At 40.8% G+C, this 14,520-nt stretch overlaps 1 protein-coding gene across 1 annotated transcript in view; it reads left to right on the forward strand.

Annotated features, from left to right (window-relative positions):
* Positions 1-847: 847 nt before the first annotated feature.
* Positions 848-14,520, forward strand: part of BMPR2 (bone morphogenetic protein receptor type 2) — a 103,113-nt gene continuing 89,440 nt past the window's right edge. The window contains exon 1 of the mRNA XM_056496664.1: positions 848-1,227. Within this exon, the coding sequence (XP_056352639.1) occupies positions 1,152-1,227 (76 nt within the window). The 5' untranslated portion in view covers positions 848-1,151. The remainder of the gene's footprint in view (positions 1,228-14,520) is intronic.

A 14,520-nucleotide genomic window follows, 5' to 3' on the forward strand; every position in this document is an offset into this window, starting at 1 on the left:
TGGTGCGGGGCGGGGCGGGGCCGGGCGGCGGGGGCGGCGCGGCGGGACGGGCGCCCGGGCCGGCGGCTGCAGCGACTCCCCTTTGTGTCTGGAGCCGCCCGTGCTGTTGGGGCGGGCGGGCGAGAGGGGGCGCGGGCGGCGGAGCTCCGGCCCTCGCTCGGCTCCCGCCCGCAGCCGGCGGCGGGCAGGGAAGGAGGCGGAGCGGCCCCTGGCCGGCGAGCCCGGCTCCGGGGGAGGAAGGCGCTGGCAGCGCGGAGCGGCTGAGCGGAGACCGGCGTGAGGAGGCCGGGCCGGGCTGCCCGGCGCTGTGGAAACTCGGGGCGGGAGGCGGAGGAGGGGAAGGGCCTTCGCCCGCGGAGAGCGGCCGGGTGCGCTCGCAGCTGGAGCCGCCGAGGAGGGGCCTCGCCGCCCCGGGCCCCACCTTTGTCGGGGTGGCCGGGGGTGGCGTCGGTGCTGCGGCGGGGGCCGGGGCAGCGCGGAGGAGCCCGCCCGGCGCGGGCGGCAGATGGGCCGGGATGCAGCCGCAGCCCTCGCCGTGAGAGCAGGGGGCCTCGCCGCCTTCCCCGGAGCGTGAGGCAGCGAGGAGGGGCGGCCGGAGGACAGAGACCTTTGCCGGGATGGGACGCGCCGCCGCCGTGAGCCCCTAGCTCGCTCTCCGCGCCCCGGCCAGCCCGCAGGGCCCGCGCTGACTGACACCGCTGTGGGCGCGCCTGGATATGTTCCCTTCCCGAGCTGGCGCTTTCTTCGATGTCGTGAAGCTGCGTGGGAAATAGCCCGGTTCCCAGCGGGGTCGGGAGCGTGCCGCCGTCCTCCCCGGCGGGGGAGATGCCCCGGGGCTGGGAGGCACAGCCAGGCGCTTCCCCCGTGTCCGCTGAGCGCTGCCGGCTCCCCGGGCATGAAGGCAGGCGGCTGTAATGGAGTAAGAGCGAAGACGGCTCCTCTCATCTGCCATTTGCCCTTCCAGACGGGATTGTAAACCGAGAGAGTTAAGGAAGGCTGTGCGAGAGCAGGAGGAATTTCCTCTCTTCGGGGTTTGGCTTTTTTTTTTTTTTTTTTTTTTTTTTTTTTTTTTTCTTTTTTTTTTTTTTTTTTTTTTTCTTTTTGCCCCTTTTATTTTTCTCCTGCCGGCTCGAACCGTGGCTTGCCCAGGTATGCCTGCCTCACTGCAGCACCTTGTGCTGGTGCTCCTGCTCTCCAGTGCCACCCTGCTGCTCGGCACTGCGGCTGGTGAGTAGCCACTGGGTGGAACGAACTGGCCATTTTGGCAGCGGCAAGGGGGTGGGGTCCGCTGGTATTCGGGCACATCTGTGCCTCCTTACGGAGTGGTGTGCATCTATTTCAGCCGCGAAGCCTGATAAAAGTTTTGAAATCCTGATACGTTAAGTGTCTCGGGGAATAAAATCTGCTTTATTGTGTAAATGAGCTCGACTTGCACTCAGTAAGAATGCTTTGCTTAGATCTGCATCTCTTGTCTAATAACTTACTTCAGTTTTGGAAATATATATAATCTTTTTGTTTTGCATACCTCGCCCTTTGTAAGGTAATGCAGGAATTTTTAATATATATTTTAATCGTCAGCGGAGCTGTGCCTGTTTTGCTGTGGGATCTTCGGGCACAGCCATTTTTAATTTTATCAGCATCGGTGCTTCTCGGGGCCTTACACATGGTCTGTAGTTTTGTAACAGAATTACTGTAATGTGGGTTTTTTTTTTTTTCCTTGGAGAGATCTGAAGCAAATATGGAGCTGTTTCTTTTGTCATTTGTGATTATAGAACACAAAAAAACCACTATTAGGAAATGCTGAAAGGTCTTGAAGGATACTCTTCTTCTATAACAAGAAGTTGGAAGCAGAAATGTTAGGAGCATCCTTACTCATAGGTTTGGACACTCTAGTCCTATTTTTAATTGTGTTCGGAAGCTCAGAGTTAGATATGCAGGGTGTTGGAAGAGAGATGTGTGTTGGTCTGGCATCCTTTGCTTTTCTGTCACGGTGACAGATTAACATGTTGGAGCCTTCGAGTGTAACACAGCTTTGTTAGGCAGGAATACCAATTGTTCTTACAGTGTGCATTTTCCAGCACTTTTGGAAGACTCCTACGACTTTCCTGGCGTTTTACTGATCGGGATCCAGTCTGCAGTGCTTGCTTTTCTTTGTGTTATTTTGGAATCTGCTGGGTATAGTTTGTAAGTGAATCTTCATGGGAAAATTGCTGAATCTTGTTAAGATGACCCAACAAGCTGATGGTAATTTCCATGTTATATTTCAGTGAGGTCTTAAGAGTTGAAGATATTTAGTGTCATTATTAGGAAGATCCTGCCTAAATACATCTTTAGGCAGTTTCTATATCGCTCTGACTGGATAGTCCCTGATTTTCTTGCTTCTGCTTACTAAGAGGTCTCAGGAAGATTGATAAATGAAAAGCTTGATGTTCCCTATATCATCCTGACCTTTGACTGCCATTATTTTAGATGGATGTCTGCAGCGTCTCTCTGTGGTCGTTTCTGAGGAGTGTTTTTTGGTTTTTTCCCCTCTTCTTTTTCTTCCTGAGAGGAGGGACTTCTGAAGGTCAAAAATCTTGGTATTAAAGCACATATTAATCAAGAATGCTCAGCATCTCAACTTTTCTTTCAAATGTATTTTTTAAAAAAGTGTAGGCTTTTTTTTTTTTGCCTTTGTGAAAACTTCAGTGAGTTGGTAATTTCTATGTCCTGATGAAGAAGCATTACTGAAGGAGCAAGTACAGATTTGTACCAGGCCAAGGGCTGGGCAGGTGCTGTAAGAGCCTATTTGCACGGTTTACCCAATTCCCTTCAATTCTGACCTGGCAACAGCATTCCCAGTATTTCAGTTCTGCCTTGTTAAAAGGGTATTAACGATGCCAGCTTGGTTGGTTGTTTTGTGAATAGGAACCTATTCTCCCATTGTGATTTGTTTCTTAATTGTGAAATTTTAACAATTCACATTTTTAAAAAACTTGGTCATAATCCTCTGTAAAAGTAATTACATGGATGATTTGAGCTTTAGTTAAAGAAGCTAATGGTTGATTTTAAGTTTACACTGCATTTCAGAAAAAAATGTCTATACATGGGGAAGCTACACTAATGTGTAATTCTGCCCTTTTATGTTCATGAAAGAGCCAACACTCTTTCTTCTCTTCCCCTCCCCCAAAGTATGAACTGTATGCTCCCATCAGAGTGAATATGCTGCCTTTGTAGCTTTGAAACCCCTATTAATTCTTTCTTCTGATTAGTGAACTGATACTATATCTCAGCAGTGTATAGAATTGAGTGCCTATAAATGCAAAATCATGACATCACAGGGAAAGTATTTTGATAACAGGTTTTTAAGTTTCTGTCTGGAGGAGAATATCTGGGCCTCTCTGGGGAGAGCTCCACAAAGACCTGGGCTTAGTATGGACAGGAAAGGGAAGATAAAAAGATGAATAAAGAAGATGACAAAAAAAAATTTACTGTGGGGCTGTAGATGAGTTTCACTCATAATCTGGAATATGAATGAAGAAATAATGTGGGTTTTCCTTCCCTTTTGTAACTGAAGATATAATAAAGAACAAGCTCCAGATTCAGAAATATTTGCTGATTATTAGGAGGAAAATATTACTGACTTCCTCCATAAAATATAAATCTTGACAATATCTGGTAAGTCTGCATTTAAATGATGTATTAGTCCTTGTAAAGAGAAATGCTTCAGTGAGGACATTTTACTGACAGCAGTCTTGGGTAGAGGTTTAAAAAACAGTGTTGGACAAAAATGGTTTGCAACACTTCATTCATTATTTCTCAAGTTATTTGAAATACATATTTCTAAATCTTCTGTTTAGAACTATGAGATATATATAAATATGTCTTTATATTGTAGAGGATTCTGGTGTGTTAATCAGGAGGGTTTGTGCCTGAAGAGGTGGTTGATGAACCTTTGAGCTGTTCCCCAGTATTGTGAAAGAATTTTGTTTGGGTGTTGGTAGGGACCAGATATTAAAGATACAATCTTTCCTCATTTCACTTGCTTACGTTCTGTGATATGCAATACTGAACCACTTTTCCTTCTGCATGTATGTCCAGGGTAGACAGCATTCCATTGTCTAACTTGTAAATTATTTGCAGAAAGTATAAGGTGAAAATTAAGGCAAACAGAATATCCTTTTATCTTTGGGAATATTTTCATAGTTCTGTATTTATGTGGTTCAACAGGGCTGCAAAAAGTAAAGTGTGATAGGAATTGGATAGAGATTGAATTATTATTTTTTTAATGATAATTGTAATTGTTAATTAAAATAAGCGAACCAAAGAATCTTTATCTAATTCTGACTTGCTGGTTAAAGTTACTTTAGTGTCTCAACATAATTTGTTTGAAATGTGAATTGGGTGACACAAGGAAAAATCTCCTTTGGATATTCAACTCAGTTCTTCTAATTCAGTGTTTCGAATTAGTGACTCTGTGTATCTTGGATATTAAACAGTGGGGTTTTCATAGACTTACCTGCACCCCAATTTCTACTTATTTAGTAGAGCTACAGTACTAGAGCTACCAGAGCTAGTTTATGTTTTTTTTCAAATGTAACAAAAAAATGCGGTTTATTTTTTTATTGTCATTGGGAGCAGTCTCAGACATCTTAGCCTGGGCGATGGAAACCAGGCTGTTGGCTTGAGGAGACACGGCTATAACTGATGGATAACCAGAGCACAAGCACAGCCTGGGCACCAGGCTGGGGCCTCATGGGCTGTCTGCCTATGAAAAGAGATGGTGTAGCTGTGAAAGTCCAGGGTTCTGCACAGAGCTTTCACCCCACTGGGAAGAGCCTTTTTTCCATTAGCTAAATCAGCCTGTATGAGCCTCTGTGATGTTTCAGCTCAGGTTCCCTTCAGTACTGGGGTGCTGCACTGTGCAGTGTGGGCACAGCCTGTGAGGAAGTGGAATCTGTGCTCATCTGGTGGCCAAGGAGCCCAAATTTCAAGCCCTGAGACATTACACAGATGCCTTGCTCCAGTGTGAATGGTTTTACCCTCAAAGAAACCATGTATAAAAAGTTGGCACTATCGTCTTTCTATCCTCTGATGAGGGCAGGCCAACCTCACTTCACCCTGGACAAAGAGGGAAGCAGAACTGTATTTCTGAAAATTGTTATGAAGTTTGTTGAAGTGGTTATTTTGAAGGTATCTCCCTAGCACTTCTAAAAAATTTCTGTCAAAAAAAAAAAGGTTGAACTTACTATAAATTTGTGTAAAAAAAAAATTTCTTGACTTCTACGTTTTTATTCCCCTTCCTTTTTATATTTCGTTGAGTATTTATCAGTAGTTTGTATAGTCAGTGGCATTGTTTCCTTAGCAGATGCCATCTTCCTCTGTGTATTTCACTGGAGAGACAAGAAAATTATTTTGGGTTCTTCAGTAATGTTTTATTCCTAACAACAGAGTGCCTGGTACTGGAGCTGCATTGTGTTTGGACTCAGTCTGGCTGTGCTATGAGTATGTGCTGTCATTTTCTGGGCAGAATATAACTTTATAGCCAGGGCTGTGAGCTGAGTGTAAAGTTTCATTTGGAACAAAATGTTTATGCCCTGAATAAAACAGGCTGGGTATGATTTAGGTTGGTAGGACTGGAATCTGTGCATAGCTTACAGGCAGTAACTATTAATTTTATTGAGATTGTAGACTTAGTGGAGCTACTCACTGCTTGATTTTGAATTTAAGAATAAGTGAAATACACAAACCGTTCTCTAAAAGACTAACATTTCAGTATGCAAACTGATTTTCTGCAGTGAGTCTTATAGTGTTTTGTTTTGGGGTTTTTTGTGGGTTTTTTTTGGTTCGTTGTTTTTTTACTTGTTTGTGGTTTTTGGTGATGTGGTGTTTTTTGGGGTTTTTTTTCCTCTTTTTCTGAAGCAGAAATTCTCAGAGCATAAGGCTGGAAGTGATTTCTGTTTCCTCCATGGTCTAGTTGTGTAAGTATAGATAATAATGTCTGTCTAACATCTCTAAAATCTCCAGTGAAGAGGGATTTCACAGCTTGTCTATGTAGTCTGGCCTGTTGCAGTGCTTAATTACCATGTTTTTCATAATGCAACAGTAGTAGATTTTTTTTGGCCTCTTTTATAATGCGAGATTGTTTAAGATATGCCTTAATTAATATGTGGCAATCCACCTGAAAATGCAGTGTAGAGTACACACACAGGCAATTGCCAGGGAATATCAGTTTAGGTAAGTTCCTGTGTTGAAGCTTAGTGTCTTGACCTTCGCTACAGTAATTTGTGATGAAAACCTTGAGTTGACCATCAGTGTTTTAAAATTTTGCAGTTTTAAAAACCTTTGAAAACTGTGCTCTTCCCAAAATTTCTATTCCTGATGGTGCCTTCCTGACTGGAGATGTCTGTTAATCTGTTAATTGCAGAGCTGGGAATCTGATAGGAGAGGTCAGAGGGGGTGTGGTGAGGAGGAAGAAGGGCTAGGACAGGAGCTATTTGAAAGGATGAAGGATTTAGTCTGGTTTGCTGTGGGATGAGAAGCAAGACGTATTAGACAGCCAGACAGAGATAGTGTCTGAACATTTGTCAGACTTGCTTGGAGAATGAGTGGAATGAACCTTTTGCACTGGGAAGAGAGAAAGCACAGTCGTAGGTAGCAGTTTTGCAGATTTCTGTTCTTTCTTGTGAAAATGAATGAGACACACAGTCATTTAGATGATGCCTTACCCTTCCCTTTTTCCCTCAGTCTTGTAAGTTTGGAAACCACAAGCTTTTGGGTGGTGATGGCATTTTGTTTCAAGTCACTGGGATGTGTCAGTTTTGTCAGTTGCCTTCTTGGGTTTGCATCAAATCATGTGTTTCGTTTTGAACTGTAAATGTGTCTACCTTTTGCATCTCTCAGTATTCTGTATTTTCTCTTTGGTTTCTTATTTCTGTGAGAGAAGGAAAGAAAAATAGGCAGTATGGACACAGAAGACTGTCTTTGATATCCGTGAACCCTTCTATCTCCACCTTTAACTCTGTAATCTGCCAGTCAGTTTCAACCATATGTGAAAGATGAAAAAAGTCTCAAGAGATTAATTTGCTACCATTTTCATGAGAAATTAGGAGCTGAATAGAGGAAAGAGTTCCAAGGTAGAGATTTTCAAGGGAAAAGATGAGCATAACTTGGTCCAGGTAATTCTCTTTGCTTAAAACTGACTGCCCAGTCAATGCAAGGATGGAAGTGTTGGTGCATATTCTGTTCTGGACTATGTACAGAATATTTTGTTTCCTATTCACTTGGCATGCTGTAGGAGATCTGGGGGAGAATGAGGGATCCCTTCTGTGGGAGATGTGGGAGTTGGCTAACTGTGGGAGAAGAGTCACATTTTTAGGCAATTAGTTTGACAATGTAGTAGCCAATTTCTTTGACTGAACTTACAGAACAGTGCCCAAATCACTTTACTGCATGGCTGTCGTCCATTTATGAACTTCACCGTATTTATGAGTAACTTAAATGATATACATTGTTTCTCACACTTTCCAAACTGCGTTTAGCTGATTGTCCTGTGTGTACACTGTAGTTCAGATATCCCACACATCAAGCTTCCTTATGATTATCTTTTCAACAGTGCTGTAACTCAGGCTTTTCCTGTGGTGCCTTTGAATGTTTTCGTAATGTATTACACTTGCTTCAATCTGTGAAGTTAATGAAAAACAGTTTTATTATTTGTTTAAGCAGGAGTCATGGGAAGGTACGTACTGTCACCTTCTGGGCTGGAGTAAGTGGCAGACAATGACACAGGTCGTGGTACAGGGAGCCTTGCATTACCTTGCCCACCAGCCACTAACAAGTCAGTACAGAAGCTCTTATTATTTTGTCCAACCAAAAGCTGACATTTATACTGCCTATTCTACTATATATCCTTTGACTGTTTTGAGTTGTAAGCAGGATAGATGTAAGAAAAGATGGGTGAGAGGCTTTTTTGGTTTTTTTTTGGTGGTGGTGAAATGTCTGTAAGTATGATCGTAGGTCACATATGTTAATTGGGCTCCTTAGTTTATACATTAGAGAATGCAGCCCTTAATTAATATCAAAGTGTTGGGCGTTGGCAGTGTCATCTCAAGCGTCATTCTTGGCATGAAGTGCACTTCCCTCTGCATAAGTCACAAAGGTCAGGTTTACCTCGTGTGAGAAGCTTTAATGTAGTTTAGGGACAAGAACAACTGACTAAACATGCTCTACTTCTCTTGCTTTTGCCTTGTAAGACTTCCTCAGTATGGTTTGGTTTCTGTTAAAAATAAAACATTTTATTTCCACAATTAAAGCAGCAGTAGATGGTACAAAACTCCTAGACCATCAGTGTTAAAGTTAATTAGATGTTAATCTTAATTAGATTTTTCCAAGAATTAAAGTTAATCCACAATCCTTTGTTAGGCTTCACAAACTTGTATCAGGAAAAATAGTGGGTTGTGATACCATTAAAGCTATTTTCTCTGCTAAAGATTGTATTAGATAAATGATCTCACAGCAGTATGCTTAGTTATCCACTGTAAAAAATGCTTGCTCTTGTTAGTGATGGAGTGGTTCTGTTGTAGGTAGTTTGTTGCTGAATGTACTTGAAAATTAGTCCTTCCTTCTGATGCTGTCCTTCAGAGAAAAGTCAGTAAAGCTGGTTTCTTCTGGGGGGCTTAGTCTTCCTATACCTTCTAAACTGCAAAAACCTTGATGTGGACGTAGTTTATGCAGAAGATAATGTGCTTTATGCTGTGGATTTTTGTCAGTCTTTTTATTTGCTTAAAACCTAAACACTAGAAACTGTTTTTCTATACTTATTTGTAGAGAAGGGACTTAGCTGAAAAGTCTAAGATATTTTAAAATTATTACCAGTTCTTAAAAATAAAATTTTATTATATTTACCTATATATGTAAATCCAATATAGTAAGGTGAAGAGAACTAAGGTTATAGTAGGAAAATTGGAGCAGCTGTCTTTAGTTACAGTGGCACTGCCATATATATGCAAAGCAGGCACTTAGCCCAAGAAACAGCGTTCTGTATTAAAATAATTCCAGTTGCAATCAGAGAAGGATAAAAGGAACCCTGTAATGAAGTTCGTCTGGATGCCACCACGGTGCGGGTTTCTGCTGTTTGCATGTTTGAAGTTCCTTTCCTTTATTTCTGGCTGCCGTGGCGGGGCCGGGAGCCGCGGCCGGAGCAGCTGCAGGAGCGGAGCGGGCGGGCGGTGCGCCGGGCCGGCCGGGCAGGGTGACCCGAGCAGGGCGCACCTCCTGCCTCCCGCACGGCAAGAGCTTCCCGGCCCTCCGTGCTGATCGTACTCGGCTCTGCAGGCAGGGATGAATGACTCAGTGAATTTAAATGAGTGAAAAGAGATGGGGAAGCGGTAGGAAAAATCCTTCCTCATGCCCACTGCGGCAGCATTCGGATCTCTGTAAACCTTTTTTATATAGAAAATGTGCAAATTCTCTGTACTGATGTGTATGACATTGATGCAGTATGTAGAACATACACGTATATATGGGTGTGTGTGTGTGTCTGTATGTATCCTTATGTACTCAGTATGTTACCAAAATTCCAGCTTACCAGTATGCTCTACTGCTAAAACCTAATATTTTAATATTAGCAAATTTGCTGTTTGCATGGTGTTCTTAATTTTCAAAAAGTCCTCATAAGTGGCTTATTTTGCATGATGGGTAAACTTTACACTTATTAATTACATCCAGATTCTATCAGGACCTGTTAAATAATTTCTCTTTTAGTTATGCTAGGGTGAATCTGACCTAATTAAAATTTAGTTAAATTTAATCTCTAGTAGTTAATAATGTTGCAGCAGAACACAATTATTTGGTCACAGTTGATTCTCATTGTTTTAGTCAAAAATTTTAAATTTAGTAAATATTTTTCCTGATTTTTCCATACAGACTTAGAAATATCTAAAGTGGCAAATAGAGAGACTTTCTTTGCTTTTATTGTTTCCTGTCAGAGAAGTAGTACCATTAAGGAAACTCAGCAAATTTAGCTTCCCTTCTTTTAAGAAATTCTGGAATAGAATGTTTGTGTGCAAAACAGATAACCCCCTAATTATTATTTCACTAATCTTTATGTAGACTGTATAGCTACTTAGAACTGAAGATGTGGCCTTTGGGCACAGGAATACACTGTCCAAATATGACATCGTATAGAAAATTAATTTTTAAAATTGAGAGAGTGGGGATTTGTTTAAACTAAGGAAGACTAGTGATACAGTAATAATACAATGACTCAAACAACTTTGTGGTTTCACTTTGAGAATGTAAGAATATTTTCTTCTCTTTTTGGAAAGTGCAAGAAAATCAGTGAGGTCCTAAAACACTTGAATAATCAGTGGTGCCATAATATGTGAGGCTGGTAAGAATATTGTGAGCAGGAATCAATTGATTCACTGAGAAAATCTAGAGGCATTTAAGGGGGAATGTGTGGAAAGGGATGTTGAATTGAGTTCTGTTGAGGAATGGAAGAGTTAAATGTGGAAACACCTATTCAGATGTTATGTACTTTGAAGTAGTCATCAAAACAAAGTCTTTCATCTTGAAGTGAAGGTCTGCAAAAGGAAGCAAATATTGTCAAAGTGATATCATGGCCAGCAACTTGATTTTCTTGACTGGTTTTGGAAAAGTGGGAGAAGGGTTAGTAACAAAAGAGCTGAGCTGAGAACATAATAAGGCATGCAGAAAAATAAAGAATGGCCTTTTAATGTGGTATAAACAAAACTAGAAACAGACTTGGTGATCCAGTAACAGGGGAAGAAGATAGGTGGGGAAAAAAGCTCTCTGCAGTTAATTAAGGTTCTCATTAAACACCCAGACGCCCATTGTGGAGAAGAGTGAATTGTGTGTAGCACCAGGGTGATGTGCACTGTCCCTCTTACTCCTGGATGCCCTGTTTCAGAACAAAGCTTGCACTAGCTAAGGGAGAAAGCATCTGAAATTGCCAGTAAATCCAGAATGTGCCCTAGAATTCTGTCTGAACTGCACTGTGTGTAGCCAATGGTTATGGTAATAGCAGCAACAGGTTTTTGTTTTGAACTGTAAAGAAACAGATGAAAATCAAAATTTTAACTTTTAAAAATAATTTTTAGAAAGTTTTTATGTGGCATATAATGCAAAACTTTACAGAGCCTTTTTACTGCAAGCTTGAATAATCCACAGTAGTACTAACTGAAATAAGAATTTGCTACAAATCTCAACCTTTTTTATTATTTTGTCCTTTTTTTAAATGATTAATCTTCCATAAATTTGTTGTTATGTCTTTGTGATAACCAGTGCTTAATTGAAATGATTGAATGGCTGTGGAGTTTTACATACAGTACCTATGCTTTATGTTGCTTTACTACAGCAAGATGAGATACGTCTTCGCTTTGGTGCTGGTTTCTTGTATTTGTTGTGCATATGGTATCTCTTCTGCCAAGTTGAAATCTTAAAATGTAGTTAAACCCATGGTTCTCAGACGTCAGAATTCAACATACATTTAACGACGCTGTTATATATCACTTCCAGTCTTTCTGCAATATGTTCATGCATATCATGCAAAAGAAAAACCCAAAGACATCAACAGCCTTTAGACAGGCTTCTAATTGAACATAAATCAAGATAATTCTACATACTGGACTCTTTTACTGTATCACTAACTTGTCTTCTGTATCTGATTGCTGAGGGGAAAATGAAAATTTATGTGAATGTTCTGTATTTATATGGAAATTTAAATAAGTCACTTTTCCCTTTCTGTGCTGATGTGGTGCTAGTTCTGAACCTCTCACTGTTGCTTTTTTATGTTTTTGTGTCCATGCTATAAGCTTAAACCCAGAATCACTTTGGGACAATGAAGTCCAGTACAGTTATATTCTATTTCCAGATGCTTATTATACAAGATGCTAGTGTAATCCCACAAGCCTTTTTAGTATTCCTGTGTTCTGAATACTTTATTCATTTGTACACATTTATAGTTAGTTCTTTGAACTTGACAGAGGTTTTGGAGATCAGGCATTTTAGTGAGACTGCCAGGAAACACTGAGAAGTAAGCCTATTGCAATATCCTGGCTTCCCCAGATAAAACTAGACATCCTGGCTGGATGTTTACCAGTGTTATTACAGAAGAAGGTATTTGTGTCTTGATTCTTTCCTAGATTTGTCCATCCTTCTCCACCCTCGCTTTTGTTATTCTTTTTCGGATGGTTAGAATAAGCATGTCATGAATTTGCTTTTGTGTTACCGACATGTGCTTTCAACATGTAACTGCAACAGGCCAGTTTAAAATCTAGGAATACCACAAACAAACAGTTATTACCTTTAGCTGAAATATTTAATAGCACAGGAGGATGACGTATGCGATGGAATCCGATAGTAAATTCCTCTGTGCCAATTACATAAAGCAGTTCGTTTCAGTGCTGGATTGATAACACTGAAGCTTGCTTCACTTCCCTGAGGTGTGGGAATACGAGGTGCAGAGGTAACTGCATTCCATCCAGTCTCAGTCTAGACAGGCACAAGAGCATCATTCATCCTGTAGCAAACAAGGCAGGCTAATCACCTTCTTAAAAGTGACCTTGCAGTTGAAGAATGTACCGTGGAGGGCACACAGCAGGGCAAGTCCAGAGCTCAGTGTCATCTCCAGCAGCACAGGTCCTGGAGTTAAGGGTCTCACCTGAAAGGATGCCATGGGAATTGCAGAATTCTGGTTCCTCCCCTTTTTATAGGGGTGGTGGTTTTTGAAAGAAATGGTTTAATGAATTGCTGTACAGTTAATTATGTTTGAAGGAAAAGCTTATTACCTAGTTGAGGTGGGAGGAAGTTTGAAGTGCACTTTTATAGCAATAAGTATTAGGAATCTCTAGTAGAAACTCAACTCCCTTTAATTGAAGAGTAACAGAGCAAGCTTGGACTTTTTTAAACAGCATTTACAGGAAAAGGGCTTTTTTATTGTATTTTATTTATGAAAGTGTCTATTTCTAAGGCATGGCAAAATTAAGAGTTAAGTGTGATATAGCACAAAGTGAGCCCTGTTTAAATATTTCTGTTGGATTTGGTAGCCTTATCTCCATATAGACACCACCAGAATTAGTTGGAGAGGACTGAGGAAAGTGTGGAAAGGTATTTTAAAGTTTTCTTGGTTATGTGGGAACAAACAGTTAATAGCAGATGCACCTAATAGCACATGAGGCACAAAGAGTGAAATGCACCATCACAGCTTGAGGATAATTGTTAAGAGCTCTAAACAAAGAGATGTAAAGGAAGAGGATGAGTTCAGATGGAAACTAGTTTGCCAACTGCTGTGCTTTGGTTGATTCTGTGCATGTTCCTAACCTGTGGTAAGTGTTGAGATAGCTCTTGGAAAGAGGTTGTGAGTATGCAGATGCTGACTTGCTGTAGGATAAATTAAGTAAATTAACACTGTAATTTAATATTTTATGTTATCTGGCTTTGTGGACATCCTTCCTTCTCCCTTGTCAATTGTTCTTCTTGAGCAGGAGATCATAATTAAGATCTAAGTGGAGCATTTAAAGAAGGGAAGATGCAAATGTTCTTAGCAGAGAATTAACACAGTTTTGTAGTTTTGTTTCTACTCACAAAATCAAAATTACCTAAAAACAGAGCATTATAAATAAACATGAAATTAGTCATAAACCCTTAAACTATCATTATAGCTGCTATCTGACCTTAATTCAGATGCTTTGTGCATAACTATGATGATTTTTATGAGGTATTTTTCTCTGCAGGGTATTTGCCTCATTTGGTGAAAAAGGAGTAATTTCAAGGCCTTGCAGAGAATAGACTTTCACAGTTGCACACTCTCCTGCTTTTCTCTTCCCTATGGATGTTATGTCCCCCAGTTCAGAGGTGATTCTATGTGTGCTTCTTTCTTGATATTATCTCTTCTTAAATTTCACTTACTGCCCTTATTTCAGTTATTGTAGAAAGTAATTTTTATTTCTTCTTGAACATTGCTGTTTTATGCATTTCTTCTCTTTAATGAAAAGAGACTAGTTGTATCATGTTACTAAAAAGAGATCTTTGATAAGTGCTCAGATCAACTGGGGTGCATAAAGGAAGTGCAAGAGACTGAAGTTTATTCTTCCCTAGAGGAATGCTTAGCTTTTCTGACTCTTCTGGTATGCTTTCAAAAAGTAAGGCTCCTCTAGTTTTTTACTTTTATTGTCCTGCAAAACACAAATTCTGAGACTCTTAATTGACAGATCCACTGTGGATGTATAATTTGTTCTGGGAGAGATGCTGTGGAGTGAGATTAGAGGCAGTGTAGGACAGTCATTGCCTACCTAAACTTAGCTCAGTATAGCCCGCAAGAGGTGGCTCATCTACTGAACTTCTTTTAAACATGCATGAGCTTGAGTGAGTAATTAAGGAAGTGATTTCAGATATATATTTAAATAATGCTTTCTGAAGAATCATAAGAAGCTTTGGTTAAGATCTGGGGAGAGGAAGCAGGTAAGGTAAAATTGTGTGAAGGGCTATTCCAGTCCATGAGGAATATACAGGTTGCATGCC

Source organism: Oenanthe melanoleuca, chromosome 7, assembly GCF_029582105.1.
Source record: "Oenanthe melanoleuca isolate GR-GAL-2019-014 chromosome 7, OMel1.0, whole genome shotgun sequence".
NCBI classification, from domain to species: Eukaryota; Metazoa; Chordata; class Aves; order Passeriformes; family Muscicapidae; genus Oenanthe; species Oenanthe melanoleuca.